The sequence below is a fragment of the Melanerpes formicivorus genome, unplaced genomic scaffold (assembly GCF_026170545.1).
Source record: "Melanerpes formicivorus ecotype bairdi unplaced genomic scaffold, bMelFor1.0.p_v2 SCAF_58, whole genome shotgun sequence".
NCBI classification, from domain to species: domain Eukaryota; kingdom Metazoa; phylum Chordata; class Aves; order Piciformes; family Picidae; genus Melanerpes; species Melanerpes formicivorus.
In genome coordinates this window covers 3,726,910-3,747,593 of record NW_027142410.1, presented here as the reverse complement: position 1 = coordinate 3,747,593, position 20,684 = coordinate 3,726,910, and the positions used below count along the sequence as shown (strand labels likewise).

The 20,684-nt window shown below is 44.0% G+C and overlaps 1 protein-coding gene across 22 annotated transcripts in view; it reads right to left on the bottom strand.

The window, feature by feature from the left end:
• MADD (MAP kinase activating death domain) overlaps nucleotides 1-20,684 on the bottom strand; it is an 88,322-nt gene that overhangs the window by 57,305 nt on the left and 10,333 nt on the right. For 14 of the 22 annotated variants that reach the window (XM_068161549.1, XM_068161570.1, XM_068161548.1 and 11 more), the window contains exons 2-8: nucleotides 10,509-10,701; nucleotides 8,379-8,993; nucleotides 5,611-5,914; nucleotides 5,161-5,292; nucleotides 3,349-3,462; nucleotides 2,616-2,696; nucleotides 533-589 (exon numbers count right to left, since the gene is read on the bottom strand). In XM_068161549.1, coding sequence (XP_068017650.1) covers nucleotides 533-589; nucleotides 2,616-2,696; nucleotides 3,349-3,462; nucleotides 5,161-5,292; nucleotides 5,611-5,914; nucleotides 8,379-8,993; nucleotides 10,509-10,570 — 1,365 coding nt within the window. In that variant the 5' untranslated portion in view covers nucleotides 10,571-10,701. The remainder of the gene's footprint in view (nucleotides 1-532; nucleotides 590-2,615; nucleotides 2,697-3,348; nucleotides 3,463-5,160; nucleotides 5,293-5,610; nucleotides 5,915-8,378; nucleotides 8,994-10,508; nucleotides 10,702-20,684) is intronic. The other 8 variants (XM_068161553.1, XM_068161564.1, XM_068161565.1 and 5 more) reach the window with 1 other exon arrangement.

Below are 20,684 nucleotides of genomic sequence, written 5' to 3'. Positions count from 1 at the left end.
GTCCTGGTGCCACCCAAGGAGTAGCAGAGAAGTCCACTGTGCTAGATCATTCATAACATGAACCACTAGTAGTATGACACTTTGTACAACTCACTGTTGAGTTTTTCCCATATATAATTTGAACACACCTTAGGCCCCAGAGGCCTTGAAATTTGCTTTGCAATTTGTCCATTCAACCAGTGAATTTGATACCCCAGGACAATGTGGAGACAGCTTTATGTAGGCATCTGCCTGTCACTCTGCAAATCTCCACTTCCCATCTGAATGAGGTCTTCATCTCTCCATACACCTACTACCTTCTTCAACCCTCATAACATCGTCAAGGATATGCACTGGAGCAGCACAAGCTGTAAATCAGTCCTGGGCATTCAGACCTATCCTAAATCTTCCTCATTTCTCTTATTTGCCCACTGAGTCTTCATCCCTTCATTTAAAAAATGAATAAATACATAAAATGAAACAAAAATGAAACCAACAAAACAATACAAAGGGTAAAATGGAAAATTGAGGGGAAAAGAATAAAATAAAGAACCTTGTTGTCAGGAGTGAGCAGCTGTTTCTGAGTGATTGCAGTCATGCTAATCAGACACTGGAGGCAAGATGGAAGATCATATGATAACATCAGCAGCCCATCAGAGCCAAGACGAACACATGACCACAGAGAAACAGATGGAAGGGAAAAAAAATAAATCTATTACTACCAAATATCACAAATGACAGGAAATAAAAGGGTCCACAAAATAGGCACATCTCGGGAAGAGAGGTCCAACTGCCCCACCCCCAAACACTCACATTTGGCCACCTTGGAAAACAGAAATGCTGCTGTCCTTATTGATGCAGCTAAGAACTTTCTACTGTAGTAGAATCTTGTTCTTTCACACTAAGACCCAAAGTGTTGACTGCAGTGATGTGAGCTGCAATTTACTCTTATCTGCTTGGTACAGCACTCCTTCCCCTTTGCCAATGGTCAACTCTTCATGATTGCGCCTACAGGAGTACCTTCAGATGTAAATCTGAATTTGAGTGAACACTATGACAATTTTAAATATGCCTTCAATAAATCTGAAATTTATTGATCTGATATTCAACTTTGCCCTCGTAAGAGTTTTGCTGAATAGTGCCTGAAATTGCAAGGGGGTGAGGCAGAAGTGAGAGGAAGGTGGATCTAATGAAACTCCAAGCAATGTATCACTTTTGTCTGTGCTGACAGCAGGCACTGGGGTGTCATAGAGGTAGAAGACTTTGCTCTCCTAGTCCATGAGAACTGATAAAGAGCAGACCTCATCACACTAGCAACACACTTTACCTTTAGAGTCTGCATGCAGCATGCGTAAGAAAAACAGAAATAAAGAGATAAAACCTGCTTGACATGATCAGCCAGGATGACCCAAGCTGATTAATGGCTTAGCAGGACCTGAGAGAAGAGACTGAGACCTCACACACAGATCTGTGAGTTGGGGGGAAACAGAGATGGTCATAGCTTGATGGATCAAGCCGGAGTTTAAAGCCCACAAAGAAAATGTAAAGGAGGAATCTGGAATGTTCTGCATCAGCTGGAAACAAGTTAGCCCCAAACAACAGCAAAACCCAGAAATAATCTATTGCTTCCAGGAGCATTTCAAATTATGCCTCACCTGGCTAAGACATTAACTGCAATTAATTTCCTCAGTGCAGTTAAGCCTCAGTGATCTCACTCTGTCAGATTAACTCTTTCCATTAAGATAGAAAAGCAGCAATTGGCTACCTAAAACTGAGCAGCTCTATCTGTTGATACCTGTTTTCAAGCTCAAGATACTACTGTATTCTAACAAGGGGGATGTTCTAACTGGCCAACTATATGGAGTGACAGAAAATGCCTAGTCCCCTCCAAATGACAAAGGTGAATGCAGCAGAGACAGAAAAATGCTGAATTGTGGGTTCAGTCCCAGCTGCAGCCAAGCCCCACACAACTGACCCTTTCCATCCCCTCCCCCTGGCAGGAGAAATTTGGACCAAAACGCAAAACCCTGTGGGCTGAGATAAGGAGGGTTTAGTAGAATAACACAAAGAGCAAATGAACAACAGCAACAGTAAAGTAGCTATACATAAAATGAGTACTATAAAATGTGACACGTTCAGCCAGCACTCTGCCCTGCCCTCTCTCACATAGAGGGCATGAAAAGGTACGGTATAGCCCACTGGCTGGTTCAGCAGACTATCCTGGGTGTGGCCTCCCAACTTCTTGAGAAGAAAATTAACCTTATCCCAGCCAAACCCAGGACATACAGAAAGATCAGAAACCATGGAAGTCTCAGATTTAGCTTAGTTGGGAGATGACAATGTTACAAAGCCACACAGCTCAAAGATGTCAAAGGACATCCCTATAACTTTATTTAATCAGCCACTCTACCCATTAGCCCACTTTCAGGGAAGGACACCTCCCTGTGACTAACCAAGGGGTACTTTCTTACACAAGCATATTATAGTAGTCTGATACATTTCACATCCATGTGCCTGGATACACCTCTGCTTTTAACACATTTTACTTTACAGTTGCTGACTTGCATTCTTGCTGTGCAAGACTACACCTGCTAAATTCTGCTAAATTGAAGTCCTTTCCCCAGAATGCTTATTACCTGTTTCAGATGCTTTTTCAGCTCAGAAGCTTCTGGTTCTGGCAGAGCTGGCAAGGATTCTGCATTTGTGGGAACAATCACCTGGAATTAAGTACAGCAACAGAATCTCCTGAATCTTCACCTCTCCAGAGATAAAAGCCATGAAGTAAAGTAGTTAATAAACAACCCCCATACATAGACACCTGCACCAATACTTTGATTTTCACTTCTTTATGTCTGTTACTGTTTACTATATCACAAACAATGGAGAAGTTACTTTTATCCTTTACTACAGAAAAGCAAAACAAAACAACAAAAGAAAGTTTGAGTGAATCCACACTCATCCTTTACAATTTCCACCACGTAGAAGATGTTACATGTGTTTCTCTTGCTCATGCTCCAGTAAAAAACAGGATACACAGTCCCATTTGAACCCTGACAATCAATGCTGCTGGAAGGCTCTTATCAGATTGGATGTCTTAGGCAGGGTTCTCAGATACAGGGTGGCAATTACTCAAGAAGACAGTTTTATCATTTGTTTGAGGATTTATCCTCTAATGATAACTGAAAAATAGTATCTTATGAGTGAAAGAAATGGGGACCCTGAGACACAACAAAGAACAGAATCCTGAAGTTTAAGATGAATGGCAAAGGTAGACTGAGGCCAGGCATTCTTAAATTCTCAGTGAGTACATTAATAAAAATGCACAGGTCCCTGGAAACAAAGCCACAAGTTCTTACAGGCACCACTTACCCTGTTGGTATCCAGGTCAATAAGCCACACATCATCAGGCATCTTAAAATCCAGTTTGTAAAGAAAGAAACTTGCTGGAACACCAATGATATAAGGTGTAGGGGCTAGAAGCAACTGAGGAAAGAGAGCCTTCAATTAGGACAAGATCTGCATTGCATATCACCATGTTCTTCCCAAATATTTAACTACAGCTTGTTTATAGCAGAGAGGCTAAGAAGCAAAGCATTGTAAGTAATATGTAGCTAGAATAGAATAGAATAGAATAGAATAGAATAGAATAGAATAGAATAGAATAGAATAGAATAGAATAGAATAGAATAGAATAGACCAAACCAGGTTGGAAGAGACCTTCAAGATCATCAAGTCCAACCTATCATCCACCACTATCTAATCAACTAAACCATGGCACCCCATCAAGGCTCCTCCTAAACACTTCCAGTGATGACAACTCCACTACCTCCCTGGGCAGCCCATTCCAATGGGCAATCACTCCCTCTATGAAGAACTTCTTCCTAACATCCAGCCTAAACCACCCCTGGCACAGCTTGAGACTGTGTCCTCTTGTGCTGGTGCTGGTTGCCTGGGAGAAGAGACCAGAACCCCCTGTCTACAACCTCCCTTCAGGTAGTTATAGAGAGCAAGAAGGTCTCCCCTGAGCCTCCTCCAGGCTAAGCAACCTCAGCTCCCTCAGCCTCTCCTCACAGGGCTGTGCTCCAAACCCCTCACCAGCTTTGTTGCCCTCCTCTGGACACATTCCAGCAGGTCAACATCTTTCCTATTAGTAATTCATTTCATACAATAGAGAAGGAAAAAACAAAAGAGAGTTTCAATTTCTGCCTCTCATGCTCCTATCCTTGCTCAGGGGGGTAATTTCTGGAAAAAAAATGAGCTAGTCTACCATTGTTCCACATCTATCATGAGACAAGACAAAACAAAAGACCAAAAAGATGCTCAGAGTACAAGCCTAACTAGAGCAGCAACATGTCACAAATGAACACACCCCCAGCTCAAACTGATTCTTTGCCATTTTAAATATGGATGTACTCCTTCAAGTGTCTGAAAATAGTAACTTGGTTTCAACTTTGTAAGGTCTCTGGAAGAAGAAGAAATCCCATTTTTCCAAACGAACATTGCAAACCTAAGGGGAAATTCAGGTCGCTTCTGATAAGGGAATTATCAGGGGCAAAGTGTTTAAATGAGTAAGGCATGGAGCAGCTTGAGACCAGTGGCTTGGGAGGCTAATTTATTCTTTAGATCTAGAATAGTTGGTCCCCTCTGAGGGGCAATACAACAATAAACCTGCAGTATCAGATGCAGGACAGCACTGAAGATGCCTGGAATTCTATCGTTCCAAGCAAAATAACGAGCTGATTATTGGCAAAACCCAGGCTCCCACCTGAAGTAACTCAACACTTCACATTTTTGAGGAGAACCAATTGCAGGCAATAGTTTCTAAACTCTGAATCAAGAGCTCTCAAGCATCCTTGGATACTACTCTGGACCCTCCTCATTAAATGTTAATGCTCAACTGCGGAGAGCACTGGAGGTAAAGATTTTTCATAATACTGTGGATCTACAGCTTTTCAGTCCATTGTTTGTGAACTACCATGAACTACTGCTTTGAATCATACTATTCATTAAGCATGCTTTGAAGATAGCCTAAAAAAGTGGTGCTCAAGGAATGTTCTTTGCAAGGCAAACTTTATTGTGATCCCTGAGAAAGCAGAAGGGAAGAAAACAGACTACTTCTATACATTTCAGACATCACAGAAACATTCTCTGCAAAAGACCAACAAAGGAAAAAATAAGTACCTGTTCTGCAGAGGCCATGCAGGTAGGAAGCAGAGGGATCACTGGGAACATGTACTCTAAAGGGTAGATCATTGCCACAAAGGCCATCACAGACATTGAGAGTGCATTATAATCTCGGGACTGTAATACGACCTGCAACCAAAGAAACTCACATTAGCACTGCAGCAGCCATTCACTTGTTATGCTCCCTCCAGGGAGATGCAAAGATTACAGCCTGCAGGCCCCTGATGTGATAGCTGTGAACTCAATGGCTTTCCATTAATCTGTCAAAAATGAGTTTGGGTGTTTTTCTAAAGTGAGAGCAAAACTTTTCAAAACAGGAACCTCAGAAGGAGCTAATCCTTCCTCCCCACAGACAGGTTGATTCCAGACAGTACAGAAGACAGATGTTACACTGAAGAGGGCAGAGTTTCCTACATACCTACCAAAGACCAACTATTCCCTTCTTACCTTGTGCTCCAGAAGGATGCAGGTCAGCACCTGCAGGCAGGCATCCACTCCCAACAACTCCAAAGGCAGATGTAATGGAAAATCCACCAAGTTGAAGCGGGACGGATCAGGAAGAGCAAAGGTCAAAGCTGGCTGCAACTCATGTGGCAAGACTTCGACATCCACCCGCTTCTGACCAGCAACAGGCATGGGTGAACGGAGCAGCCTGTATATCCAGGCCTCAATCTCCCTCAAGTCATGCAGCAACGCACTAGACTTCTCTTCCACCAGGAGGGAGCCTGTGAAAATCCGCCACATTGTATCCCTGTACAAGAAGAACACCAAAGTTAACCCTGCAAGAGCTGGACAGGACAACCATTCCATAGGGCTTTTCCAGGGAAAGAGAAGATCCACCAAAAATTAAAAGATGCAGCTACCAAACATTCGGTCACACAACAGAAGGGAAAGAAGGATTTTAAGCTTACTGAAACAACACTGTGGGGAAGTATAAACCTTTCTGTGGCACAGCTCAACACAAATATGTCACTTCCACCTGAGAGTTCATTCACTCATTTAAAGGGTTCAGTTAGGTCCAGATCTCTGAAGATCTCTTACTGCTCTGGAGCTTGAAATTCAGCATTCTCATAGGATACTCTCATACCTCATCCACCATTGTGGCAGACTGATTGATTGTAGAATTCTGTTTCCAGCAGTCCTATAAACCTGGGCAAGAAAGGAGCTAAACCTGAGATAATAAAGATATGCCACACTAAGATGTTCCAAATGTTTTAGCTGAGAATATAAATTTCTGAATGATGCCTAGAAAGCATTTAGGTATTTCAGCAAAATAAGCAGCAATTTTCCCATGCCTTAAGCTAGTAAACTACAGACTTGTAGCTCACAGAGAGGCTAGCCAAAATGCATGTGCTCAGGGCCTTCAGAGATTCAGAACTTGAAACTGGGTCTGACAAGGGGAGCAAAGTGACTTTGTGCAGCCCTTAGTGTTGTGGCAGAGTGAAAGCTGCCAATTTACTGTAGCCGTTCTGCAGGAAACTTCCATCTGATAAATATCTTCATTTACTGCAGGAGACCCTTTAGAATGTCACAGGTTCAAATTGTGAGATCTAATTTACAATTCACAACTCAAAACAAAAAACAATTGAAAAGATGATGACACTGGAGGCTTCAGAAAGGAAAAAACAATTAGAGAAATCTGGAGGGGTCAAAAGAAAGGCAATTTGAGATTATGCTGAGTAAGTGACAACACCTCTGAGGAACAGCAATGCTTCTCATCCTCCACTCTTCCTTCAGATACTTGTAAAGCACAGGACATTAGGCTGTTAACAGGCACCTTCAACCTTTTGCAAGCTGTTCATGAATTCACTTTCACCTTTTTTTGTTCTGCCACCACTTCAAAACTACTCTGCTTTTCCAGTCACGGCTGGCAAAGCACATGGTAATTCAAAACTGCTGCTTTCCTTTTCCCAGAGATGTATGCTCAGCATTCTTTCTCTTGCCTTCCTCATTTGTCACTCAGATGTCCTCTTAAAGAATTATGTCCAACAAGAGCAAATTTTGCCAATACCACATGCCACTCAAACACTGGAATACTTTAGCACCTCTCTCAAAAACCAGATGAGCTCTCAGAGTTGAGGAAAATCAGCAAATTTAGCCTCAGAAATTATCAGGCTAAACCAAGTGACAAAATAAGCTCCCTTAATTCATACTTCCACTGGAGAGGAAAAAAAATAAACTTTGCTCTGTCAGAATCATTCTTCCCCCAGCAGTCAGTGGATTCAGGTGATAAATCTGCTAATGCAGGAGTCAGTTATAAAATCAGGACACTCTCCCAGAACTATTCTAGGGCATTAACCCAAGAAGCAGGCGACTGGACTGATGTCCCCTTCCACACAGAAAGTGATGAGCTTACAAAGATGAGAATTACAGATCCCTCTTACTATTGAGATAATCCCCTCCTTCTCCAGAGATTAATTTTGTATTTTTTCCTTTTCAATTAGTATAATGGAAAGGAAAATATCATCCTGGAATGTAGGTGTCAGGCCCAACAGCACCGACATACATCCATGACTGAAATACATTATGACATTGTTCTTTCTGCATCCTACAGTGCAACAGCTTTTGTTACATACCCAATATAATAATAGCAGACATGCAAGATTACTGCATTACCAAGCTCCTGTTAATTTGCTGTTATCAACCCCCTTTCCCATATGCTCTAGACAACTCCTTTGTCTTCTACTCTCCTCCCTCTTCCGTTCAAATATTGTACTTTGAGTTCTTTCAGCTGTTCCTGCTTCTCTAGCCTTTTCTCTCCCATGCTGAAGTTCAGATTGGCTCATAAGGTCATTAAGAACAATTTCATCATTTCCCTCTTGCCCCAAGTGGAAATTCTCTGTTATTTTTGGCTGTTTCTATCTTGCCAGTCCTGATGTACGCTGCCATGGAGCTTATACACCAAAGCAACAATAACAGCACCAGTGCTGTTAGAAAATATCACGCTCAGTTAGTTATTAGCAGACTAATGCCTCCTTAAGATACCAAACATAACAAGTCATACCAGGTTACAGAATCAGATGGAGGACTTTCAAAGGGATCATCCCCAAAATTTCCTTTTCCTACTGTGATCCTTAGTTAAAACAGGAAAGGTCAACCGTCGGTGTTTGACTGCTTCTGCAACCACACCTATAGCCACAATCTGCCATGCACGCAATTGCAGCCCCCAATACAAACCGTGTCAGGAAAAAGTTGTTTCTTCCCCTTTAACGTACCTCTGCACCCCACGGGGAATCCCCAACTTCTTGCCCAACAATCTCTCACTACAGCAGTCCACAAGTCTCTTGAGGGTGTACAGACATTCACGAAAGGTGGAAAAGAAGGGATAATGACTAAGGATGCACAGAGAAGTCAGAGTGCTGTTTCGAGAGCGATGGCTGCCTTTGGCCAGGCGCTTGCTGCACGGTGATCGATTCGCGTCTGGCGCAGACTCCGTACTTGGAGCCTGCAGTGAAGAACCGCTCTCCGAACTCTCGGTGCCTGCTTCCTCTTGGGGTACAGATGCCTCCCCAGATTTGGGGACTTTCTGTCCCTCCCGAGCTCGATGACTCCCCGTGCCTTCAGCCTTCTCCTTGGGTACTCGCTTCTGGAAGGAGCGGTAGAAGTTGACGCAGATTCCATAGCGAATCACGCCGGTATCCTTGTCGGTGAGCGTGAAGACGAAGGAAGTGTCGTCACGGAAGCTCATGCGTTTTTGCCGCACGCTCAGGCATCCTTCTGGTTGGCAGAAGAACACAACATCAGGCGGCAGAGGGAAGTCCACGTGGTCTTCTAGTGGGTAACGCCGCAGCAGCTCAGGAGTCTGAGCAACACTATCACTACTTGGCTGCCTACAGAAAGGGCAAACGAAACAAACCACACAGAGTTGATTTAGGCCAACAAAAAACTCTCTCCAGACATACAGTCAAGTGGAAACCCTACGGATTTCAACCATTAATGAACAAGATAAAACAAAATAAGAGAAAATCCACTATCAAGTCCTAACTGGGAAAACCAAGAATTTAGTAGGAAAGAACTCAGACAAATAATGGAATGATAAGCACTTCATCCTGTGAACTTTTCATTAAAAACTTCTAGCAACCATAGGTGTACAAATTTCTGTGTTGCATTTTCAGGTTGGATTTGAGATCTAATTTACTGCAAGAAATGGGTAGTCAAAATGCTGACCTACTTAACACTGTGGCTCAGCAGCCTTTGGCAAAGCCACTAACAGCACACAAACAGAAAGGCAATACTGTTTATGGCAAATTTTCCACCGTAACAACAATTTTTTTCAAGGTATTAGCTCTTTTCCTACCACTGCTTTTCCATGAAGAAAAAATAGTATGGGAACCACATAGTGAAAGAATAAAATCTATGGCCCCCAGAAGATCCTCCCCTTGGTTTGATCCCTTTTGCTATAATGTCTGACCACTTATCGTTTTCTGGAGTAAGTAGTATTTAGTATCATGCTTAATACATGTGATGTAGGAGACCTGGCTCCTCCATCACTCTCCTATAGTTTCATACAAGATGTTTTCTTAAATTGATACTTTAGATTTGCCCATTTCACAGCACAGGTGGAGCTTGCTTTTCTCTTATTTGAGAGGTAAGAAAAGCCAGGCAATAATAGTAATAGGATTATTTGTCATTTACCATTGATATTTAGAAATGAAAGCAAAACAGACTTTCAGAAGTAAAAAAGACTGTCAGAACGTTACTGCACCAACTCTGAATAAAGCAAAACCAGCATTTACTGAGCACCTGTGTGTCTGACAAACACCCATATCAACCTCACATTTCATACAGGCATTAGTAAGCATAACATTTTGTCTATTAACAGTCAAGAAGACTTGAAAAAAAAATAAAACATTCATGCCATTCCTATGAGGATAAATGAGTATTAGGCAGAGAAATAGTCAAATAAAGCAAGTTCCAGGTATTTTTTTTAAATAGTGTTTACAGACTACACTTCAAAACCTAGAAGAATAACCCCAGAGCAGTATTTGACTTGCACGTGGCCTTCGGTATTTTCAAGTTGTGAATTCCTCTATCCTGATGCTAACAGAAGCAAAGCGGTTTGGACACACAGGCTACCAGACAGACACACAAATTGCCTTTTCTTAGTCACCCTTTGAAGGCTCTTGAAAAGGAGTCTGAATATCACAAGTTAAAAATCTCTGGCTGCACCAGTATCTCTCAAAAAGTACCATGGCTCAAGTAGATGCTCCCATCGTGGTTGCATTCTGCACACGTTCCAGACAGCACTTCCTCACCACCAAGCAAGGCTTCATCAATGGATGTCAGGCTATTTCTTCCCACTTAACTGCACAAGCAGAAGTACTGCTGAGTCTCTTTTACATTACCTGGCTCCAATGATCACAAGATAGTCAAGTAATCGAGGGCAGATTTTCTTTTTCTGCACCATTGTCCTTGATGCCCCTCCCTAGGTCATCTCAGTGAATTTCTGTTCACCAGTTCAGTAGTCAGTTATCCAGGCAGCCGTGACCAACTGCCTTGGGGAACAGAATCTGCTTGGAAGCGTCTGGCAAGTCCAACCTAAGATTAAGAAAAGCAAAAGTGTGAAAGGCACAATCAGGAATACCAAATACATATAAGCAACTTTATGATCTTAATTGCACTCCTAAAAAACCTCAGTGTTCTGTGCAGTCCAGTGTCAACCACGGATCTCGCTCTTCATGACTGTAAAACCATAAAAGCAAACAGAACTGAACAACACACAAAAAGTGCAAGAAGAGCTCAAGAAAGACCACAGACAAGCAAAGAAGCATATCACTGGCAAAGAGTTGAGACAAAAGTATTGTTTAGGCAAATCCCAGGGATTCCTCCTTCAGTGCAGGGGAAAACAGCTGTAACTGGCAATTCCGTGCTGTTAAACACAACTGAAGGAAAAAAGCTGATCTTCTGTTGTCTGATAAACAAAGTACCTGAAGAAGGGCTAATACCAAAATAAGTCTCATTTGATACAATGCACCTGGCTGTGGCCTAGAACAAGAAACTCCACAATCCCCAGTAATGGTTTCTCTGTGAAAATACTGAACTGCATTTCTACAGAACTGCAGCTTGCAACAGCAGCAGTACTCCTTGTAAACCATGCTGTTTCTCTCACTTACTATTATCAATTCCTTTTATCGTGTGCATCTTCACATCTACTCTTGATACCCATACCTCCCAGAGCCATTCTTTATGCCCATTTTAGGAAAAGAACCTCTTGGAACAACTGGCATTTTACTGCAGCACAACTATTTGTCAATAACTATGCTTAACGCACATCCAGAATTCAATAAGCACCATAAAATCGTTCTTTCCAATCTCACCGTTAATACCTGTGATGGGTTACGCCCATCCTGAAAGCAGGGCAGGGGGAGGGCTTGTGAGAGCTTTGCCCTCCCTGGAGGGGGTTTTCCCCCTGGGAAACTGAGCTAGCCTGTTCCACTCCCCCTCCCTGTCCAGCAAGCCTATAAAAAGGAAGACACTGCAGCCATTAGCTCTCTTTTGGCTCCTGCTTTGCCTGAAGGAGAGGACTGCTGCTGGCTTCCTGCTTCTCTGCCACGTGGTCAGGCCTGGTCCTCCTCCCTGCTACATCCACACCTCTTCAAAGGACTCCAAAGGACTGGTTTTGTATACATATTTAGCCCATCCATCCTTGTTCCTTACCCTTGTGAACCCTTCCTGTTATTGTTATATACATCTATATATATTGTTTAAAGAAAATGTCTACCTCTCTACTTCCAAACTGACTCCAAATTGTTTCTCAGTAGATTTGCTCCTTCCCTTTTTTTTTTCCTCTCTATTGGGAAAGAGGAGGGGGGAGTAGGGGAGGGATTCTCAGCCTTGCCCCCATCTGGGCTCTTAAATCCCAGTTAAGGCTCAAATCACCACAACACTGAATGCACAAGAGGGGGGTAAAATTAAAATAAAATCTTAAAAGCTTCATATTAGAATGTTCCCTACCTACATTTGTAAACTGACATCATCAGAAATAGAAATTTCTTGGAAACTCTAAAACCAGAGATGCTCAAACTGTATTACAGGTTTCCTGTGCATCCCAATTAACCCATTAATAAAGCTGGTTTATGTTTTCTGAAAAAATGAGCTGATTTTCTTTTGGGGTATACTCAGAGTAAGGCTCCTATTTTGGTTCATGTTTGTTGTTAGGCCATCACAGAATTCAGAGAATTATTATTGTTGTACTAAAATGCTTCAGTTCTGCAACACAGTTAGAGGGTAGAAGGGCTCTGCAGAGGGACCTGGACAGACAGGCGGAGTCCAATGGGATGGCATTTAATAAGTCCAAGTGCTGAGTGCTGCACTTTGGGCACAGCAACCCCATGCAGTGCTACAGACTGGGGTCAGAGTGGCTGAGAGCTCCCAAACACAGAGGGATCTGGGGGTACTGATTGACAGCTGTCTAAACATGAGCCAGCAGTGTGCCCAGGTGGCCAAGAAGGCCAATGGCATCCTGGCCTGCATTAGGAATAGTGTGGCCAGCAGGAGCAGGGAGGTCATAGTGCCCCTGTACTCTGCATTGGTCAGGCCACACCTTGAGTCCTGTGTCCAGTTCTGGGCCCCTCAGTTTAAGAAGGACATTGAGACTCTTGAACGTGTCCAGAGAAGGGCAATGAGGCTGGGGAGAGGCCTTGAGCACAGCCCTGTGAGGAGAGGCTGAGGGAGCTGGGGTTGTTTAGCCTGGAGAAGAGGAGGCTCAGGGGTGACCTCATTGCCCTCTACAACTACCTGAAAGGTGGCTGTATCCAGGAAGGGGTTGGTCTCTTCTCCCAGGCAACCAGCACCAGAACAAGGGGACACAGTCTCAAGCTGTGCCAGGGGAAGTTTAGGCTGGAGGTGAGGAGAAAGTTCTTCCCAGAGAGAGTTGTTAGCCATTGGAATGTGCTGCCCCGGGAGGTGGTGGAGTCACTGTCCCTGGAGGTGTTCAAGAGGAGACTGGACGTGGCACTTGGTGCCATGGTCTAGTCATGAGGCCTGTGGTGACAGGTTGGACTTGATGATCTTTGAGGTCTCTTCCAGCCTTGGTGATTCAGTGATTCTGTGATGCAGTTCAGATTTTATTTCTATCTAAGCATGACAGATTCACTAACAATCTGTAAATCTCAGCAAAATTAGGTAATTTTCTTGATGTTTCTCTCATGATTTCACAACCAGAAGTTAGTTAAAGGCACTGTGAGTGTTAGCATCTCTCAATTACATTCAAATCTAGCAACCCATTTGCTTTTTTCCTAGCCCTTTGTATTTCAGGTACAGGGTTGGGGATTTTTATTCATTAACCCTCTGAAGGCCAGTAAGAACACAAACACAAAAAAGAGCATGCATACAGTTTATCTAAAAAGGAAAAGTCAGTAAGTATTAACTACAGAATAATAAACTACAAGAAACTTTAACCCTCACACACACAAAACTCCACTTTTTGTAAGACTTTGTGGTATGGTTTTGGTGCAGTCACTGTAGGTTTCTACAGCACTATGAATTACCATCTCTGAGCAGCAATACTTTTATAAGTTATCTTCTCTGAATGACAGAGGAAATGCAGGCACAGGAAGCAAAGCTCCCATTTTTTCATTTTAATGATATTATTTAAAACATTGTAGAATCTCCCCTGCCAACAGCTCTTAAACCAACATATCTTGCAAACATCTTGGTATAGGTAAACCTGAGAGGAACAAGATGAAGTTGAGATGATAGAATCATAGAATCAACAAGGTTGGAAAAGACCTCAAAGATCATCAAGTCCAACCTGCCACCCAACACCTCATGACTACTAGACCATGGCACCTAGCACCCCATGGGCAGTGTGAAGCTCCTGGAAGTTCGCATCTCAGAGATCACCTAGAATTCAGCTCTGCTGCATACACAGCTGTGTGAGTCCACAGACTCAGATATGAACCTTGTTATCCCACAGGACTGGGATAAGCATGGCCCTTTTGGGTAGGTTGGCTCATCTGCCAGATAAACTCTTTGCTCAGAACAAAAACACTAGCTTGTGTGACCCTGGTTGCACATTCCTGTAACAGACTGAAGTTGAAAACATTGTGATTTCCAAACTGGGTGGTGCTTTCACAGTATCAAAGATCAGTTTTCAAAGATCAAGTGGATCTTTTTACCCTGAGTTTGAGGAACTACTTCATCTGTGGTTTTTTTCTCAATAGCTTTACCCAGAAGTCGTTAAGAAGCGCACTGTGGCTACAGATATGGGCCACAAGTATGACTTTGAGGACCTTCCATTACTCAGTGGTAACCACACATACGTTCTTCCTGTATTACAGAGAGCAGCCTACCCCTCAGTGAAGGCAGACAAAGTAAACCTCATTTACAATGGAATACAAACCTATGCAATGACTGCAGAGTAACTCCAAGGGTACAAGACCACAGCCTTAGCTTACCTTTCAGTAACTTCTCCATACTCTGTGTTTTTCACTCCTGTTCTCTAGCCTGGAGAACATCTCTAATGACTACAATTCATTAGACATCTTTCTCACAGCTCTCCAGAGGAGCTAGTGATGAAAGCAATAGGAAGATCCCCATCAAACTATAAAATTTTCTGAAGGGCATCCAAGCAGACCAGTACAAGAAACACACACAGGTCCTTGGAATGCCTGATGCTGCATCATGCCTGATGCTGCAACATGCCTGATGCCATATATCAAGGTTTCTGACAGGACTTTTTGTAAAGAAAGACCTGACTGCTTACCAAGATTTCTGATTGCTGCTGCCATGCAGAGAGATGAGACTGATGCAGATACTCTGCAAAGGGCTCCTAGTCTCCTTTACTTGGTTACTTATTCTTAACAAAGCTATAGTTACAGTGAGATATCAGAGAACAATGGCTTTCTTTTTGAAGACAAGGTTTTGTGGGATTGGAGCAGCAGGTAGAAGAATTAGAAACAACTTGAGGGGTTTTGCCTTCCCCTATTGATTCACTTGCTTCTTCAGAGATTTAGTTATGTCCAATGATATCAATGAAAGATGACCAGACCAATGTCTGCTGGGACTCATCTTCCCACTCCTGTTTGGAATCACACACCACAGTTCATGATCTGTACAAACCAACACAAACAAGCATTACAGTCCTGCCTTCCTCACTCTATCTTCCCCAAAGCTTGTTTTCCTGCCAGTTACATACCCTTCTCTGGGGACGTGCTTGTGCAGTTACATGGTGAACCAGATTGCAGAACTGATATGGGCTAAATCTAACACCCTCCCTTCTCCTCCCATGCTGCTTTTGTGGAAAAGGCAGGAGCAAGTGCTCAAGTATCTGGGAAATTTGACTGAACATAATATGGTCACAGAACTAGAGATGACATTTCCTCTATAGGTAATAAAAAGGTAAACAGTTTATTTCTGTGATTGCTAGCATTCTCCCTCTAGCTCCTGGATTTTACAAACTAAGTACATTAGAACAGAAAAAGGGGGAAAAAAATGAGAGGTACTTCCACTTCTCTTTCATAGTGACATTTGGACCTGAACAATAAGATTATCTCGACTCGGAGACAGTAAAGGTTTTGACATTGATGGCCTCCACTCTCTCTCAAGCTCCTTTAACTCTAGGTTGCTTTTTCTGAGAAGGTCTCCTGCAGTGTGCTTTCTGTTTGCAAAATCCTAAAATCAGACCTCCAAAGATTGAATCATAGTTTCATAGTTTCATTCAGGGTTGGAAGGGACCACAAGGATCAGCTAGTTCCAACCCCCCTGCCATGGGCAGGGACACCCCACACTACATCAGGCTGGACAGAGCCTCATCCAGTCTGCTCTTAAACACCTCCAGGAACGCGGCCTCGACCATCTCCCTGGACAACCCATTCCAGGGTTTCACCACTCTCATGGTGAAGAACCTCCTCCTCACATCTAGCCTGAATCTCCCCACCTCCAGCTTCATTCCATTCCCCCTAGTCCTATCACTACCTGAGATCCTGAGAAGTCCCTCCCCAGCCTTCCTGTAGGCCCCCTTCAGACACTGGAAGGCCACAATGAGGTCACCTGGGAGCCTTCTCTTCTCCAGACTGAACAGCCCCAACTCCTTCAGTCTGTCTTCACAGGAGAGGTGCTCCAGCCCTCTGATCATCCTCCTGGCCCTTCTCTGGACACCTTCCAGCACCTCCACGTCCCTCTTGTAATAGGGGCTCCAGAACTGGACACAGTACTCCAGGTGGGGTCTCACCAGGGCTGAGTAGAGGGGGAGGATCACCTCCCTCGACCTGCTAGCCACACTTCTCCTGATGCAGCCCAGGATCTGATTGGCTTTGCAGGCTGCAAGTGCACACTGAGAGCTCCTGTTGAGCTTTTTGTCCACCAGCACCCCCAAGTCTCTCTCCTCAGGGCTACTCTCCAGCCAGTCACTGCCCAGCCTGGATTTGTGCCTGGGATTGCCTTTACCCAGATGCAGGACCCTGCACTTGCTCTTGTTGAACCTCATGAGGTTGGCTTGTGCTCACCTCTCCAGCCTGTCCAGGTCCCTCTGGATGGCCTCCCTTCCCTCCAGCGTGTCTGCTGCACCACACAGCTTGGTGTCATCAGCAAACTTGCTGAGGGTGCACTCAATGCCACTGTCCATGGCACCCACAAAGATGTTGAACAAGACAGGTCCCAGGACTGATCCCTGAGGGACTGTGCTTGTCCCTGGCCTCCACTGGGACATGGAGCCATTGACAGGCACTCTTTGGTGCAGCCATCAAGCCAGTTCCTTATCCATCTAGTGGTCCACCCATCAAACCCATGTGTCACCAGTTTGAAGCAATGCTTGAGAAGAAATTTCAATTACAAAAAAAAAAGGAGGCAAGTAAAGAAATGAAGGCCACTATAGAAGCACACTGCACAGACACATCACACATAAGAGATCATCATAATTTAAATAAGCACTCATAAGGATGGTGAACAGGTTGGTGAGAACTAACACGGCCCACATACTGCACAAGCTGTCAGCAATACTAACAAACTAGTAGAAATTGGCACAGTAGCCTAGACACAAAGATGATGGCCAGAGCCAGCACTAACCCATGGCCTACCAGTAACTCAAGTCAAAAAAAGAAGTGTTCAAAACAACTCTTCTGTTCCTGTCACTATGTTTCAAAACTCCCCAAACACCCACGTTTTCAGCTGTAGCACTGCTTCTTAAAGGACAATCTGCATGATGTTCTGCACTTTAAAGTCCCCTCTGCACTAAAGGTCTATATGAACACACACTCAGGAAAAGCATCACACCAAAGAACAGATATGGCAGTGTGAAAGAACTGCAGCAGACATTTTATCAGCTTAGACCATCTGTGTCAGACCGATACTCAGCATTAGTCCCAAGAGACAGGAGTTGTGAGCAGCAGCCCTGTCTTATTTTTGCCTTGGAGTTTTCAGTCTTTTTTAAAGTGTCTCTTCTTTCTAGAAACAATGCTAGAGGAACAAAGTAATTCAGTTAAAAGAATAACTTGAACACAGGAAAAAAATGTTAACCCAGCTTAGCTCACTTACAGCAATTTTCCTCACCCAGAAGCTTCCAGCTTTGATAGGCCAGCCTTACATTCTGCTGTATGATAATCAGCAAATACTTTAATCAACACTTGAAAAAAATATTATACAAAGACAGCAGATTATTTTCTAACAGACAGACATTAAGCCCTGCTTTCCTTCCAACTCTTCCACACTTTAGGGTGGAAGAGTTTCTTCTTCCATTATCTCTGGCTTTTATCTGGTACCAGGACCACACCGCACAGTTCACCAGCGCATGGATACTGAATTGTATGGGCCTTTAAATCAGGATCATACAATTCAACTTAACCAAGTGAAAAGCCTACAGTGGGGTACTAATTTCTAAGAGAAAAAACAAAAGCAAAGTCATGAAGAAGAAAGCAGGAATTACAGGACATAAGCCATGTGAATTCAAGTTCACTGAAATCTCGCCTCATGAAAGAGCAGATTTCCAACCATGTCCAAAATAAACTTCATTTTCAGGTCTAGAATGTCCTTGGAACATCCTGAAATTCTACTTATTCTCAGCCAAGACAGTCTGTACTCAGTTCAGACCTAGAGCCACCAAGCCTGACTTAAGTGCATTGTTTACTGTGTCCTCAAGATCCGTACTAATTGGACTAAAGTGAAAGCTGAAAGAAATACAAAGAGGGTCAGGAGTTTGAATACCCAGTTGCTGGTTGATTTATATTTCATTTCCTCACATTCCTCACCTCAATTATGCTGGGACAGCGATTTGTTAAACTACAAGAAATAGGTGTAAGCACCTCAGGACCAGGTAAACTCACCTGAGTCACCAAGAACCCAAATTAACTCACTGTAGAACTGGAATGAATAGAATAGAATAGAATAGAATAGAATAGAATAGAATAGAATAGAATAGACCAGACCAGACCAGACCAGACCAGACCAGACCAGGTTGGAAGAGACCTTCAAGATCATCGTGTCCAACCTATCATCCAACACCACCCAGCCAACTAAACCATGCAACCAAGCACCCTGTCAAGTCTCCTCCTGAACACCCCCAGTGATGGTATCACAGTATCACAGTATAACTAAGGTTGGAAGAGACCTCGAGGATCATCGAGTCCAACCTATCAACACAGACCCCATGACTAGACCATGGCACCAAGTGCCACGTCCAATCTCCTCTTGAACACCTCCAGGGACGGTGACTCCACCACCTCCCCGGGCAGCCCATTCCAATGGGCAATCACTCTCTCTGTGTAAAACTTCCTCCTAACCTCCAGCCTAAACCTCCCCTGGCACAGCCTGAGACTGTGTCCTCTTGTTCTGGTACTGGTTGCCTGGGAGAAGAGACCAACCTCTGCCTGTCTACAACCTCCCTTCAGGTAGTTGTAGAAAGCAATAAGGTCATCCCTGAGTCTCCTCTTCTCCAGGCTAAGCAAGCCCAGCCAGTCTGAAGCACCATCTGAACTACTCGTGGTAGCTCTCACCTGTCTTTAGACATTTCAAGAATCTTTATGAAACCTTCACCACTGAAATTGTGGTTACTTCTTTTTCCAAGTATGTTTCAAGCAATTCTAGCCATTATGTTTGGGTGGAGCACATACAATTTTTGCTTGTACTAAGCTTTTAAAGAAGTAAACAAGAGGTCCCCATTTCACACTTTCCCTGCTTAGCAGCTGCACTAACATTCAACACTGCTGGTAGTTTTGTGTTTAAAAATACACAGGATGATAGAAAGCCCATTATCCCAATTACTGGATACTGCAGTGGCTCTGCTAACACAAGAAACACAGATGACAGCACAAATGAGTTGAGAACACCTTTCCTCCTCCAGAGCTTGACAGAACATAGAATAATTTCTAAAGTCAGACCTGGATGGACTTGCTATACTGGTGAAGCTGCTTCATGTGTCACCATTCACCTTGGCAAGGCAGCAGGGCATGCCAATGACAGTATCACAGTATAACTAAGGTTGGAAGAGACCTCAAAGATCATCAAGTCCAACCTGTCACCACAGACCTCATGACTAGACCATGGCACCAAGTGCCACATCCAATCCCCTCTTGAACACCTCCAGGGATGGTGACTCCACCACCTCCCTGGGCAGCACATTCCAATGATGAACGACTCAGTGAAGAACTTTCTCCTCACCTCAAGTCTAAACCTCCCCTGGTGTAGCTTGACACTGTATCCTCTTGTTCTGGTGCTGCTTGCCTGGGAGAAGAGACCAGCCTCTTCCTGGCTACAACCTCCCTTCAGGTAGTTGTAGAGGGCAATGAGGTCTCCCCTGAGCCTCCTCTTCTCCAGGCTAAACAACCCCAGCTCCCTCAGTCTCTCCTCATAGGGCTTGTGCTCAAGGCCTCTCCCCAGCCTTGTTGCCCTTTTCTGGACACCTTCAAGTGTTTCGACGTCCTTCTTAAACTGAGGGGCCCAGAACTGGACACAGGACTCAAGGTGTGGCCTGACCAATGCAGAGTACAGAGGCACAATGACTTCCCTGCTCCTGCTGGCCACACTATTCCTAATGCAGGCCAGGATGCCATTGGCCCTCTTGGCCACCTGGGCACACTGCTGGCTCATGTTTAGGCAGCTGTCAATCAGCACCCCCAGGTCCCTCTCTGTTTGGCAGCTCTCCAACCACTCCGACCCCAGCCTGTAGCTCTGCATGGGGTTGCCGTGGCCAAAGTGCAGCACTCGGCACTTGGACTTGTTGAATGCCATCCCATTGGATTCTGCCCATCTGTCCAGTCGGTCAGTGCTGTGACTCCTGAAAGATACTAGCACCTTGGCACAGGAGAAAAAAAAATAAAGGCATTGCAAGCATGCCTGAAACAGACAAATTCATATAGTGTGGTTAGTCTATAGCGTAGGTGTGGTTGTGCCAAAATGCCTAGGGACAGTTGCAAGCATAAGAAATCACCCAGCAGAGAACAGGACTGCAGGCAGACTCTAAAAGCATCCTCCCTGGAGCACATGCATTGAGTCATTAAGAGATGCATCCCCAGTTGTGTGTACTTTACAACTCTGCATAAAGCTCAAGTGGAAGAGCAGAATAAACCAGATTAAACGAGAGAATGAAT